The sequence below is a fragment of the Scylla paramamosain genome, chromosome 26, assembly GCF_035594125.1.
Source record: "Scylla paramamosain isolate STU-SP2022 chromosome 26, ASM3559412v1, whole genome shotgun sequence".
Lineage (NCBI taxonomy): Eukaryota > Metazoa > Arthropoda > Malacostraca > Decapoda > Portunidae > Scylla > Scylla paramamosain.
In genome coordinates this window covers 6114174-6130000 of record NC_087176.1, presented here as the reverse complement: position 1 = coordinate 6130000, position 15827 = coordinate 6114174, and the positions used below count along the sequence as shown (strand labels likewise).

Sequence of the window (15827 nt, the reverse complement as noted above, 5' to 3'; positions counted from 1 at the left end):
TTAAGCTTTACCAAGAGTAACAGACTGACCAACAAAATAAACAGCAATGCATCAGTAAAAAAATAAAACAAATAAGCAATGTACTAAAAAGAAAATGAATTAACAATGAAGAAAACTAAACAAAGAAAGAAAAAAGGGACGAGTTAACAAGAGTGGAAAAAATAAGGTAACAATGAACCAGTGATGTGTTAACAGTCAGGCAAATACAATTCTGGAAACATTAAGTCAGAGGGTTGGAAAAAAAAAAAAAAAGACAAAGCAAGTAAAAAATAATTGAGTCAGCCAGATCTAATTATAAATAGCATGAAGTAAGGGGAAAAAAAATAGAGTAAAAATAACACTGAAAATGTTTATAGTCTCAGAAGTCCAACTGAAAAAAAAACATCCCCTGCCGGAAACCTATAGCGTGAAAAATAAGAATAAAAAAAGCATAGACAAGAATCTAAATTAAGAGAAAATGTAAAGAAAAAATGTATTTCGAGTCTTGCAAATCCAGTCCTCAAAACACGCACAAACATTATCTACAAGAATGACAAATCAGTGAGAGAAAAAACGTGTTACGCTTGCTAATCCAATTCTGGAGGTGTACGAAGCGATAAGTTGATAATCCAGCATTACATTACTGCATTACACTGCTGCCACTTTGCCTAATAACTCTGCAGTGCCACATTCTGTTTCACGCGCCTCAGCTCAAAATAACACACTGCTTATAAAAGATAGTACAGACGCAGTTATGTACTCGTGATTCAACCTAACATTCAGAACATACAGTAGGAAAGTAAGGGAAGCTGCAAGAAGCCATCAGACCTACACGTGACAGTCCATATAATTAAACACACCGATCTGTCTCCACCCATCATTCATATCCATAAATTTATCTGATCTCCTAAAACTCCCCACTGGCACTACCAACATGACACCAGAGTCTGTGACATTCACCTGGTCAAATTGATAATGCACAATATTGCCAGCATTTTGCACAATATACACAATACTTCACACAACATATCTACCTGTATCTATCTATCGTCACCATCCATAAATTCATGTAATCTTCTAAATCTCCATATTGATTCTAACAGCCTGACAACTGAGTATATTCCTTTCATCAGCCACTCAAATTAATAATGCACATATTAATATTATTTTACACATTAATAGTCTAGATTTTTCTATTCTTCATCATTACATTAATAACGTACCACAGTAATATATTTTTTTGACAGAAACAACCTAGATTTCTATATTCCTTTGTCTTCAAATCAACAATGCACCGTATTAACACCATTTTCCACAGTAGGCCTTGATATCTATGCGCCTTTCTCACGAATTATTTTCCAGTCATTTCTCCTTGGCTTCGTTTCTGCGTCTATTCCATTCTATTCAAAGTGACAACGCACCGTATTAACACCGCTCTCCACAGTCTTGGTCTCTGTGCTTCATCTTCACTGGCATCGTAACACCACCATCAGTTATTTTCCAGTCATTTTTTTTTCTTGGCTTCGTTTTTGAGCTTATTCTGTTCCTCTTCTTAAATTGATAATCCACAACCACCCTTCACAATCTTAAGCTCTTTTTTTTTCTTCTTTTCTTCTGACGTAGCAGCAGCGTTACTTATTTCCCGATCATTTCCCTTTGGTTTAATTTCTGCGTCTTTTTTCATTCTACTCAAACTGAAAGTGCACCAAATTAACACCATCATCCACAATCTTGGTCTCTCTTCGTCCTATTTTTTTTTTTTTTTTCATCGTAACAGCAGGAGTTATTTGGAGGATTCACTTTCACTTGGTTAGGTTTCCGAGTCTTACATTCCTCTACTCAAATAAATAACACACCAAAGTAAGGCCATTTTACACAATAAGCTCTCAACTCTACGTCCCTTTGTCTTTTTTTTTTTTTTTTGGCATCTTAACAGCAGCGTCAGGAGTTATTGTCGTCATTTCTACTTGGCTTACTCTCCGCCGCTGCCCCGCCTGGCCCGCCATCTATCGGGGCGCGTCGCAAACTTCGGTGCCGCCTCGTCTGGTCCCGCCGCGTCAGGGATTTAGTTTGACATGCCCTTACTTACTCCCTCATCCTCCTCCTCCGTCATCCTTTCCCTTCCTTCTTCCTCCTTCTTCCGCTTCTCCACTCTGCTCTTTATCTCGTTTATGTCATTGTGTTCTTTCGCCAGTCATCTTTTCTCTTGCATTTTCCTTCGTTTTTTTTTTTTTTTTGTCATTCCTCCTCCTCTTCTTTTTTTCCTGTCAATTTTCTTCTCTTTTGTATGCCATTCTTTCCCTCGTAGTTTATTTATTTTCTTCATTCTTGTTCTTTCTGTCTATATTCTTGTTTTTTTTTTGCCTGTTATTCTTTCGTTTGTGTTTTTCTTTTTTTTGTCATTCTTCTTCCTCTTGCCTAATTTTTTTTTTTTTGTCACTCTCTCCTTCTTCTATTTTCCCTTATTTTTTTCTGTTATCCTTCCTTTTCTCTACATTCTTCTGTTATTTATTTTATCATTCCCTTTCTCTTGTAGTTTCTTTTCTTTATTATTCTGTTGCCTTTCTGTCGATATTCTACTGATCTTTCGTCAGTCATTCTTTTTCTCTTACTTTTCTATATTTCTTCTCCGTTTTACCTTTTTCCTTCCTTACTCCTATTTCTCTCTCTCATTCATCCCTCCTTCTTCCGTCCTTCTCATTTTATCCTTTCTGTACCCCTCAATTTCAAACTCTCCTTCTTTTCTTCCCTCTTTTTCCCGTTCTTCACTCCTTCCTTCCCTCCCTCCCTCCTTCCCCCGAACCATACCTCCTTCCTGCCATCCGCCGGTCAAAGTCATATATCATTCCTCTTCCCCTTTCTCCATATTTCCCTCCTTCCTTCCCTCTCCCAGTCCAGTCCCTCCCTTCCTCCACCAGCCAACATCCCTCAATCTGATTTCTGTCCAGCGTTTTAAGGTGTTCATGTATTTTGGTGTATTTCGTTATTCATTTGTTTTACTTGATGGGTAAGAGATGAGTTCCACGGAAGGATGATACAATGTTTTCACCGCGATTCCCAGCAACTCACATCACTAGAGAAATAATACGACTTTTCCAAGCACTGCAGGAAAGGAAAGAGGGAATAAAAGAGCTTTGTTGAGTTTATAGTTTTTAAGTGCAGATGACGAATTAGAGGTAAGGAGACGGATTAAACTCATGCTTTGTCCTTCCATTGTCATATCCAGCAAATCACAATGCCAGAGAAAAAATGCAACTTTTCCAGCAATGTAGCAAAGAAACCTGGAAATAAAAGAGCTTTCTAGTGTTAAGCTTATAACATTTCTAACGTACAGATGATGCAATAGAGATGAGGGGAAGGATTAAACTTACACTGTGATATCCAGATATTCACACCACTACAGACACAATGCAAAACTTTCCGACCACGTGCAGGAAAAAAAAATAACACAAAGGGAATAAAAGATCTTTCCATTGTTACGCTTATTACGCTTCAAGTATGCATTGTCCAGCACCTCAGCAATGAACAGCGGGAATAAGACAACTTTCCAGTGTATAGGTGCACAATATAACATTATTACAAACTCCAACAGATAAAAAAAATAAAAAAAAAAGATGGAAATAAAATAGTTTTGCAGTGTGTACCATATACAGCATTGAGAGATGGCTGTAGAGTGAAAAGATATTACATTTTTTACAAGTGCCTAACAGGAGAGGAAAGAGAAAGTAAAAGGACTTTCTAGTGTTGTAGCTTATATGTTCAAAATTAGCTGTAAAAAAAAAAAAAAAAAAAAAAAAACGATATTGCAAGATTTTTCCAGTTACCTACATGAACGAAGAGGAAAGAAGAGAGGTTTCCAGTATGTGTTTATATGATATTGAGAGGTGCCGGTGGGAGACAAATATGTTGAGTGGTTTGTGATGAAAGGAAGGTGTTACGCAAGGGTATAACGTTCATTTTTATTAATTTTCTTAGTCACGAGGCAGCAGTGTTGGTCCGGTTGCGCTACAGGGAATGTGTTAATGTATTGTGAAGTTACTGATGTTATTATTATTGTTGTTTTTACTTGTGCTTCATGTAAGTTCATATATAGTAATGTATGGTGATGTATCGCAATATATCGTGACGTCATCAAAATGCAAAACTGTATCGTATTAATAGCGTAACTAGGAATTCCTGAGTGTGGAAGATGAAATACGAGTATGTAAAAAAAATAAAATAATAATAATAATAATAATAATAATAATAATAATAATAATAATAATAATAAGAAGAAGAAGAAGAAGAAGAAGAAGAAGAAGAAGAAGAAGAAGAAGAAGAAGAAGAAGAAGAAGAAGAAGAAGAAGAAAAAAAAAAAGAAAGAAAGAAAAAGAAAGAAAATGGACAGAAAAGAAAGAGCAAAACTAGCAATATCTAAGTGGAGATTCAAATATGTAAGAAAAATGAATAAGTAAAAAGAAAGAAAATGGGCAGGAGAGGGACGCGAAAAAGGGTGGCGATGGAAAAAAAAAAAAAAAACACTCCATATAAGACCAATTATTTTTCTCTTTTTCTTTTCGTGCGAAGGAAGAAAAAGAGGACGAGGAAAAAAAATAACAATCCTTTTATGCATAAGGGGGGTCCGCCGGGAAAAAAAAAAAAAACAGAATAAAATAGAAATAAAAACAGTGAAATAAAAAAAATAATAAAACGTTTCAATGCTCTCCTTCCCACCCTGCACCAAATGAAAAAAAAAATAAAAATGACTTACTTTCCACACGTCCCCAGAAAATAACTAGAAAAGAGTTCAGAATATCGGAGTTTTAAAAAGGAAACAAGGAAAAGAAAGAAAAAAGAAAGAAAGAAAGAAAGAAAGAAAGAAAGAAAGAAAGAAAGAAAGAAAGAATGAATGAATGGAAGACAGACAGACAGACAAAAAGGGAAAAGAAATACAAAATAAAAGAAAAGAAATAAAGAAAAGAAAAACTGATAGAAAGGGAAAAGAAACATTAATAGAAAGAAAAGACATAAAGGGAAAAGAAATACAATATGAAAGGAAAGAAAGAAAGAAAGAAAAAAAAAGAGAATGGATGAATGAAAGAAAAAATTAAATGACAGAAAGGGAGAAACTAAATTATAAACAAACAAACAAACATACATACATACATACATACATACATACATACATACATACAAAGAAACAAACGAACAAACAAACAAACAAAAGAAAGAAAAAGAAAAAAAGAAAAAGAAATTACGAACGAAAGACACAGATAGGCAGAAAGTAAGAAAGAGACACAAGAGAAAAAAAAACAATAAAGATAAACAGAGGAATAAAGGATAAAGAGAAGGAAAGAAAGACAGAAAACGAAGAAAGGAAAGCAAGGAAAAAAGACAATAGAAAAAGAAAAAAAGAAGAAAAAAGAAGAAAAGAAAAAAAAGAAAAAAGAAAAAGAGAAAAAAAGAAGAAAAAAAAGAAAAAAACACCATTCCACCATCCCACTCCAATCACTCGCCATACCTATTTACCGCCACATAGATCATCCTTACTCCACTTTACTCCACCCCCTACTCCACCTCCTTCACTCCACCCCTCCCTCTCTCACACCAACGTCAAGTAATACAACATAAATCATCAGCCTTTTACCATATATTTCTTTCTCCCTCCATACTTCCTTCCTCCTTCAACAATATTATGGAAAGCTACTATGGGTGGGAGGGAGGAAGGGAGGGAGGGAGGGACAGACACTCATTGGAAAGTGAGGGACGCTAGGTGGTGAGTGGGTCGAGGGGAAAGGGAGAGTTGGGAGAGGATAAGTGAGGGGAGAGTGATAGAGGAATAGTGAGAGAGGGGAGAGTGAGAGAAGTAAGAAAAAACAAAGAATAAAGCCAGAGAGAAAATAAGAATGAAGATAAAGAGGAAAGTGATGGGACGAGGGAACGAGAGAGAGGAAGAGGAAGAGGAAGAGTTAGGTGAAGAATGCGAGGAAGAGGGAAGGGGAAGCAAGGGGAAATAATGAGAGAGTAAAGGCTTTGGAGTAAGATCAAGGGGGAAAGAAGGAAACGAAGGAAAACGGAGGGAAAAGAAGGGAAAATATGGGAAAGTTAGAGGAAAAGGGCTAGAATAATAGCAAAAAAATTGGAAATAGAAAATAGAATACATATAAAAACTTTAAAAATATATATATATATATATGTTTATTATGGAAAAAATAAGAGAAAAGTAAAATAGAAGAAAGTCAAACTGAAAAGTCTAGAAAAGCCAAGAAAATACTGAAATGGCCTGAAAAGAAAGGAAAAGCGAGGGAAAAAAGGTAAAGTAAGCAAGGCAAAAAAGATTGGAAAGGTTAAGAAGGAAAATTTCAAAGATTAGAAAGATTGTAAAAGCAAGAACAAAAATATTGGAAAGGGTAGAAAAATCAAGATTAGAAAATAATTAAAACGGCTGGGAAAAGTGAGAAGAAAAGATTAGAAAAGTTAAGAAAGAAAATATTGGAAAATTGGAAAGATTGAAAAGTCGAAGAATGAGAGAAAAGATTGGAAAGACTAAAGAAAAGCTAGTAAAACGTAAAATAGGAGAGAAAATGATAGAGCAAAGAGGAAAAGACTGAAGGGTCGGAAAATGGTAGGAAGAAAATTAAAAACCCACAAAAGTTTGATAAAGATTAGAAAGAAAAGAGAGAAAGGTTAAAAAAGAAGAGATTGGAAAAGCTACAAAATTTGAGGGGAAAATATTACAAAGGTTAGGAAAGTGAGGAAAAAGTAAAATAGAAAAAAGACAAAATGAGAGAGCAAAGAGGAAAAGATTGGAAAAGTCGGAATAATGTTGGAAAAAATAAAAAATCTAAAAAAAAAAATTGAAAGATAAGAAAAATATAGGATAGAAAAGAAAGGAAAAATTCAAAAGATTGGAAAGGCTACAAAATTTGAGAGGAAAAAATTGGAAAGGTCAGCAAAATGATAAAAAGGAAAAGAAAAATACAGAAAAGTGAGGGAAAATATTAGAAAACCTGAAAAAAATGAAAGGCGAAAAAAAAGAAAGGAAAAATTGAAGATTAAAAAAAATACAAAATTTGAGGAGAAAAGATTAGAAAGGTCAGAAAATTGAAGAAAAGTAAAATAGGTGAGACAAATGAGAGAGAGAGAGAGAGAGAGAGAGAGAGAGAGAGAGAGAGAGAGAGAGAGAGAGAGAGAGAGAGAGAGAGAGAGAGAGAGAGAGAGAGAGAGAAAAGAGGAACAGAACGGAAAGGTCAGAAAAATTATAAAAAGACAATGAAAAATCGAAAAAAGTGAAGGAAAACAGTGAGGGGCGCTGTGGGGAAAGAGGCCACCGGGTCACCCTTAGTGTTTGTGCGCCGCCCCCCGGGACCGCCTCCCCCTCAGCAACACCAGTAATACTTTAGACAAACTCAAACAAGCGGGGGAAGCCGTCCCGAAACTTTCCCCAAAACCGAACCGAAGAAATCGCACACAGGAAAAAACTGAGAAGAGAAACGAAAAGAATAGGAAAGTTTTAAGCCACTCCGCGCGACCCACTCTCCCACTCTCCCAGTCTTTCAATTCCTACAGAGTCTTAATTTATAAAAGCTTTTCTCGGCGCCTCTCGAAAATACAAAAATAAGTTGGTGTAAGCTTAAGTCTAACGTGACAGAGAAATGTTTAAGTGTGTTTTGAGTTCGATACATACTTAAAACAGTCTCTTAACCTTTTTTACTGTTATTTGACACATCTTTCCTTAATTAGTAACCACTCTAAGACATATTCTCTGGTTCTACAGCCTCCTCCAAACATTGCACTGCCTAAAAACTGCAAAACATGTTCTTTTTTATTCCCTTTTTTCTCGTAGATGCTTAAAAAGAAACCATGCATTGCTTTTAGTGCTGTGAATTGTTGCATGCCGCAGTAAAATACACACACACACACACACACACACACACACACACACACACACACACACACACACACACACACACACACACACACATTTCATGGTAATACTTGTGATGTTTCCCTTAAGAGTAATCTGTGTCTCGGAGATAAAGGAGGAGGAGGAGGAGGAGGAGGAGGAGGAGGAGGAGGAGGAGGAGGAGAACATACATGATGAAGAAAAACGACAAGAGAAGAAACGAAATAAGGAGGAAAAATAGGAAAAGGAGAAAAGAAGGGAGAAAGAGGAAAAAGAAAAGAAGAAAGGAGAGGAGGGAAAGGAGGAAGAAGAGATATGATATGGAGAAAGAAGATAAGAAAGGAGGAGGAAGAATAAGAACAAAAAGAAAGAAGGAGAAGGAAGAAGAAGAGATTTGATGAGGAGGAAGAAGAAAAAAGAGGAAAAGGAGGAGGAGGAGGAGGAGGAGGAGGAGGAGGAGGAGGAGGAGGAGGAGGAGGAGGAGGAGGAGGAGGAGGACGAAAGAAAGAAGGAAAAGGAGAAAGACAAAAAGAGAAAGAAGGAAGAAGAGAAGGAAGAACAGGAAGAAGAAAAAGGAGGAAAAAGAAGAGAAAAAAAGAAGCGCTACCTTCAATTCACCAATGGGAAAAATGAATACCTGAGAAAGATCATTTTAAGCTCCACTAGACATCCATTTCTCCTGTTGGGGTCACCTGGGGCCTTCCTGCTACTGAGGGGGGAGGAGCTTAAGGGAATGGGGGCCTATAGGGGGGGTGGGAAGTGAGTGAGGGCACGCCATCCCCCCATTTCTCCCCCGTGGCACCTCAACTATTCACCCAAAGCACGAGGGAATGTTTAAATGTTCGGTTCAGGTATTTGAGTGAATGTATTGGTGAATGTTTTGTTATTGCTTTTGCTGGTGGTAGTGGTGGTGGTGGTGGTGGTGGTGGTGGTGGTGGTGGTGGTGGTGGTGGTGGTGGTGGTATTTGTTGTTGTTGCTGTTGTTGCTGTTGCTGAAGAGTTGTTGATATTGTTCTTGTTCTTCTTATCATTGTTCTTATTTTTCTTATTATTATAATTTTAGTCATTATCATCATTATCACACTTACTAGTATCATTATTAATATTTACGTTTTGTCCTATAGCTATTACTACTACTGCAACTACTGCTACCCCCAACCACCACCACCACCATTACAATTATAGTAGCAGCAAGAATAGGACGACTAACAACAGGAGCACCAGCAGTAGCCATAGTAGTAGTAGTAGTAGTAGTAGTAGTAGTAGTAGTAGTAGTAGTAGTAGTAGTAGCAGCAGCACGACGAACAACAACAACAACAACAACAACAACAACAACAACAACAACAACAACAGCCATAATAGCTTTACCACTTCACCAATACCAATACCTCCCTCCCCCCCACACTTTCACTGCAAGAAAGGAAAACACGTCATTAAATTATGCATAAGGAACAACAAACAAATTACGTCCAGTATTATGCTTTGCGTCTAACTTGAGTGCACTGAACATGTATTCGCTTCCACTCTCAATTAAACTTTCCCTCTGTTATCCCCCAGACAACTAATATGGATGCCCTTTACTCTCAAACGTTCACTCCTCATGATTTTCCACTCTTATTTAACTCTGTCCCTGCGATAAGGAGTAACACTAAAGGCATTGTATAGAGTCTTACAGCATCTATAAGAAAAGGGGATGAAAAGAGAAGGTTATCATTGTCTCACAACACTAAAGGCATTGTATAGAGTCTTTTACAGCATTTACAAGTAGAATAGGGGATGAAAAGAGTAGGTTATCCAATGTCCAGCCGGTGTTATACTCAGAGGTGGCTGTAGAATAAGTAATACATGCTTTAGAGGAGTTTGTGATCAGGGGAACATGTTAAATAGCAGATAAAGGGTTAAGCCTAATTTCTCTTCACCTCCCCGTTTTATTTCAGAACCTTCGTAACTTTATCAAACATTCATTCCCTACGGTTTCCTTCCGCATCTCTTCCCCCTAAGAACCTATGCTATTTATGTTCTTTTCTTCAGAATCTTCTTAATTTTGAGCCTCACATCTGCAAAAACCTTCACTTCTTATGATTTTCTTCCATTCTCATTTACACTTTCCTTCTCCTCCCACCTCAAGAATTATGTCATGCATGTTCTTTTACTTCAAAGCCTTACTAACCCATTTCTAAGCCTCGCTCTCTCAAAATTACCGTTCCTTATAAATTTTATGCCTCATTCCTTAATTTGTGTTCCCTTCGTCTCTTATTTAAACCTCACTTCTCTAACCTCCGAAGAATCTAAGTTATGTATTCTCCATTACTGCAGAACCCTCCTATTTCTAAGCTTGATACCCCACAAACTCTCACTCCTTATGATACCTCTGCCCTGTTCTTTAATATGTGTGTTCCCTTCGTCTCTTATTTAAACCTCACTTCTCTAACCTCCAAAGAATCTATATTATGTATTCTCCTTTACTGCAGAACCCTCCTAACCTACTTCTAAGCTGGATACCCCACAAACTCTCACTTCTTATGCTACCTCCGCCTTGTTCTTTAATATGTGTTCTGTTCATCTTTAACTCAAATTTCACTACTCTACCCTCTCAAGAGCCTATGTAATTAAGCTCTTTATTTCAGAATCTCACTAACGCTGACCCTCACATCTACAAAACTCTCACCCTTTATGATATTTATGCCTTGTTCTTTAGCGTGTTTTCTTCGTCTCCAATTTAAACCTTTCCTACTCTTACCTCTCGTGAATCTATGCTCTGTTCTTTCTTTTCTTCAGAGCCTTCCTAATTCTGAGCCTCACTCACAAACCCTTCACTCCTTAGGTTTTTTTTTTTTTTATTATTCTCATTATTTTTAACTAGTACTTTTTTTTTGCTTCTGTATTATTCTCATTATATTTCCCAGTACCTTTTCTCGTGATTTTCTGTCTTGTTCTCATTATATTTCATTCATATCTTTATTTATTTTGATTTTCTCTCCTTTTAACCTTTTCTCATGATTTCTTTTTTTTTTTTTGCCTTATTCTCATTATAATTCAGCGACCTTTTTATTTATTATTTTGTTTCTTTTTTTAACCTTTTCTCTTGTTATTTCTCTGTCACTCTCATTATATTTCACAAGTACTCTTCTTTCTTCTTCACTTCTCCTCTCAGTTCCTTCCGTAGCTTTCCCTCACCTTTCATTGACATTTTCTCCTCAGCATTTCCTCTATGCATTTCATATTTCTTCTTTACATTCTTCCTGCTTCGCCCTTCACAACTTCCAGCTTTTTTTTTTCTCTCTCTCTTCTTGTATCCCTATCTTCCTTCGTCCCTTCCCTCTTCCCTACGATCATTTCTTCCTTTCCTTCCTCCCTCTCTTCTTTCCTTCCACTGTTTCACTCCTCTCCACTCTGTCCGGCTTCTTTTTTTTTTTTCTATATTCCTATCTTCCTTCCTCCTTCACTCACTCCCTTCTCTTTCCCTTCTTCCTTCCTTTCGTCCATCCCGTCTTTCCTTGCTTCTGTCTCTTCCTATGATTCCTTCCTCTTCTCCCTCCCTCATTTCTTTCTTCTTTCTCTCTCCCTCCTTTCCTTTCGTCCCTCCCTTCTGTTTCTCCCTCCTATCATTCCTTCCTCCCTCATTTTTTCTTCTTTCCTTCTCTCCCTCCAATCATCCCGTCCTTTCTTTCCTTACTCATTTCACTACCTTATCCCAGTCATTTCTTCCTTTTCTCTCCATCCCGTTTTCTCTTTCTCCTGCTCTTCTTTCCTTCCTTCTCTCTCCATCGTACCCCAAACTTTTTCCTCCTTCCAATAATTCTTTCCTCTTTCCCTCTCTCTCTTCTCTTCGTACCTCAAACTTCCTCACCTCCCCCCAACCTTCCCCTCCCCACAAATGACCTTCACGTTCTCTATTACTTTCCCCCTTACCTGTTCACTTTACGGCGCCCTTCCACCTTCAAGAGCGCTCCTCCTCAACCATTTCGCCCTCTTCCCTCTTCTCCCGCTCCCTCGCCCACCTTTCTAATGTGTCAATGTCCTCTTTGTCCTCAGAAAGGTGATTTTTTTTTTCTTTAACAACTAGAAGGCTTTTATTTATTTATTTATTGTTTCTTTTTTTTTGCTTCTTGAAGGTTGAGAAAGGGACTGTAACTTCTTCTTTTTCTTCTTTTCTTCTTTTTTTATCTCTATTGTCGTTCTTATTATTATTCTTACTCTTTTTATTATTATTATTCATAGTATTGTTATTACTATTTTTTCATTTTTTCTTCTTGTTCTTGTTCTTTTTGTTCTTGCTCTTTTCTTATTTTTTTCTGATTTTCTTCTTTTTCTTCTTTTTCTCATTCTTTTTTTTTTCTTCTTCCACTTCTACTTCTTCCTCCACCACCACCATCAACTCCTCCTCCTCCTCCTCCTTCTTCTCCTTCTTCTCCTTCTCCTTCTCCTTCTTTTTCTCCTTCTCCTTCTTCTCCTTTTTTTATCCTCATTCTCCTTCTCCTTCTTCTCCTTCTTCTTCTCCTTCTCCGGTTCCTCCTCCTCCTCCTGCTACTGCTACTGCTGCTGCTGCTCCTCCTCCTCCTCCTCTTCCTTCTGCTGCTGCTGCTGCTGCTGCTGCTTCTCCTCCTGCTCCTGCTGCTGCTCCTACTCCTTCACCTAAACATCTTCATGTCTTCTTTTACTCTTTAAAGGTTGAAAAAAATTTGACTCCTCCTCTTCCTCTTCTCTCTCCTTCTCCTAATCTTAATCTTCCTCCTCCTTCTCCTCCTCCTCTACCACGAAAACAAGATCGCTATAACACAGTTTTCAAAACGAGCCTAGAGGAGAAAAATTAATATTCTGCATTTTCATTCGAGTTACCCTTTTCCTTTTCCACTTCCTCAAAACGTAAAGGGAAGGGAAGGAGGAATTTCATGAGTATAAGGTGTGTGTGTGTGTGTGTGTGTGTGTGTGTGTGTGTGTGTGTGTGTGTGTGTGTGTGTGTGTGTGTGTGTGTGTGTGTGTGTGTGTGTGTGTGTGTGTGTGTGTGTGTGTGTGTGTGTCCGTTATCATCACCATTAGTTTTATTTTACACATGTATCTCATTATTATAATTATCTGCCTATGAAATATCAAATTGTTGTGGTAGTAGTAGTAGTAGTAGTAGTAGTAGTAGTAGTAGTAAGAACAATAACAATAAAAATAAAACGACAATAATGAAAACAAAAACAAAAACAACAACAACAACAACAACAACAACAACCATCACCACAACCCTCCCCCTCCCCCCCAGACAAAAAACCCAAGCCCAGACCAACCCATCAACATTCCCCGCACCACCAGCCCTCTCTCACACCAGCCTTTCCTCCCTGCAGGCGCCGCGTCACAGCCAGCCAGGGACGCCATAGTGGTCCTCCTACCGCTGCTTGCCCGTGTGCTGTGGGCGCCTCATCTATTCCTCTAGTAGGAGCCACACGGGGCGGCCACCAGCGAGGGAGAGGGAGTGAGGAGCAGCGCCAAGACAGAAGCCAGCATAGAGGACAGAAGACACAAGCTTATAGAGGCACAGAGGCACAACGGGAGAGATTCGAGGCGTGGTACTTGTGGTGTATTGAGAAAACTGGTGTGAATGACATAACACTGAATTCTAAAAGAGGCACTAACAGAGGGACAGAAATTGTGAGATACTTGTGAGATATTGAGAAAATTAGCTTGATTTGGGGTGAAAATTGCGATGGAGTTTTAAAAAGAAAGGGAGAAAAGAAGAATAGATGCCTCAAAACAGAAGACAACAGGAAGGCTGCACGATTTTAAGAGCCACAAAGACACAGGGAGACAGAAATACGAGGCGAGGTACTTGATAGCTATTAAGAAAACTTGCGTGATTTGTGGGTGAAAATTAGGATAGAGTGTTTAGATAAAGAAAGGAAGAAATGCGGGATAGGTGCGCCAAGACAAAAGCCAACAGGAAGGGATGGAAGCTTTTAGAGGCACACAGACGCAGAGGGACAGAAATACGAGGCGTGAATATTATCAGGTATTGAAAAAAGTGGTGATTTGTAGAATGAAATACTGATAGTGTTGATATAAAGAAAGGAAACAAGGCAGATAGAAAGAAAACTGGTGTAATTTGGAGGGTGTTAAGATAAAAAAAAAAAAGTAGAGTAGACAGAAAGAAAGAAAAGAAAGAAGGATAGATAAAGACTTCAGAACCACATACAGAAAGAAAGAAAAGGAAAGAAGAGAAAAAGGAAAGGAGTGATTTAGAAAAGGAAAGAAAAGAAAAAGCTAGACAAAGAGTGATATTTCTGGAACCTCATAGAATATACTTATCGTGACGTTTATGAACCACTGAAAAAAGGGCGAGATTGAGGATAAAATAGAGGAATAAAAAAATGTTAAAAAAAAAAAAAGATATTTCGGAACCACAAGGAACTGAGTGTAATTTAGAAAGAGGAAATGAAACAAGTCTGAAAAGAAATAGAAAGGAAATAGTGGCAGCTTGGAATAATACAAAAAAAAGAATGAGAACCGAAGAGAAAGTAAATAAAGAAGACCTGTGCAGTAAACCATTAAAGAAAGCTTTCTTTTTATTGAGAAAAGTATATGAAAAGAGAAACTAGCCACAAAAAAGCAGTGAAAATATACTGAAAAACAAAACCTTCATAAAAAAAAAAAACACACGCGAGAACTCAAACTTGAAGAAAAAATAGGAAAACGAAGAAAGAGGAAGAACGAGAAAAGATAAATTAAATACCCATAAAAAAAAGTGATCATTTACGAAAAAAAAAAATCTATCAAACAACTAAATATTAAACCCGGAAAAATCAAGGCAAACAAGAAAACGACAACCAGGAATAAGAGGAAGACACCAGAAATTCCCCACGAGTCAAAAGATCCCAGAAATATACGGTTTCACTCAGGCTTCAAATGAGGTTTTCGAAGCTTCTTTCTGTGGCTTCTGAGGTGATTGAAGTCAGGCTCTCTCTCTCTCTCTCTCTCTCTCTCTCTCTCTCTCTCTCTCTCTCTCTCTCTCTCTCTCTTGGATAATTAAAGATAAAACGTGCAGGAAGCTGTGTGTGTGTGTGTGTGTGTGTGTGTGTGTGTGTGTGTGTGTGTGTGTGTGTGTGTGTGTGTGTGTGTGTGTGTGTGTAAAATGGACTAAACTATTTTAAATTGTATGCACACAGCCACACACACACACACACACACACACACACACACACACACACACACACACGAAGAGAAAGGAAACAATTTAAAACAAGAATCTCTCTCTCTCTCTCTCTCTCTCTCTCTCTCTCTCTCTCTCTCTCTCTCTCTCTCTCTCTCTCTCTCTCTCTCTCTCTCTCTCTCTCTCTCTCTCTCTCTCCCTCTCTCTCGACCATTAATAAAACGAACAACAAAAGATGTGGCAGGAATAAAGATATGTGTGTACTTTAATCTTGTTTCCTCTTCCTCTTCCTCTCCTCTTCCTCTTACTCTTCCTTAGCTCTTCTTTTTCTCCTCCTTCATATTCTTGTTCCCTTCGTAAATATTCTGCTTCCTTTTCGTAAATTCTCTTGTGGGTCGTTTTGCTATTGTGTGCCTCTTCCTCTTCTTCTTCTTCTTCTTCCTCCTCCTCCTCTTCCTCATTCTCTTTTTTGTTCGGCTAATGCTTATCTTTTTCTCGAGTTTCTTTTATTCTTTGAGTCTTCCTTCCTTCTTTATTTTTATCGTCTTTTTGTGTCATTTTCCACCTGTGTTCATTTCTCTCTTTTTTCCCGTCTCCTCTTTACCTCTTTCTTCTTTCCCTCCTTTTCTTCCTGACTTGCTTCTTCCTCCTTCGTTATATTTATCCAATCTGGGTATTACTTTACGCCTTCTTTCCTTGCCTTCCTTCCATTTTCTTTTTCCTCGGATCTATCATCATTTGTTTTTCCTCCTCCTTCTCCTCCTCCTCCTCCTCCTCTTCTTCTTCTTCTGCCTTCTTCAATTTCCTCCTCGTCTCATCAGATGCTTTGTT

General features: G+C 37.8%; 1 protein-coding gene across 1 annotated transcript in view; it reads left to right on the top strand.

Annotated features, from left to right (window-relative positions):
• LOC135113505 (protein amalgam-like) overlaps positions 1-14879 on the top strand; it is a 90195-nt gene extending 75316 nt beyond the window's left edge. The window contains exon 8 of the mRNA XM_064028746.1: positions 13198-14879. Within this exon, the coding sequence (XP_063884816.1) occupies positions 13198-13286 (89 nt within the window). The 3' untranslated portion in view covers positions 13287-14879. The remainder of the gene's footprint in view (positions 1-13197) is intronic.
• Positions 14880-15827: the final 948 nt, after the last annotated feature.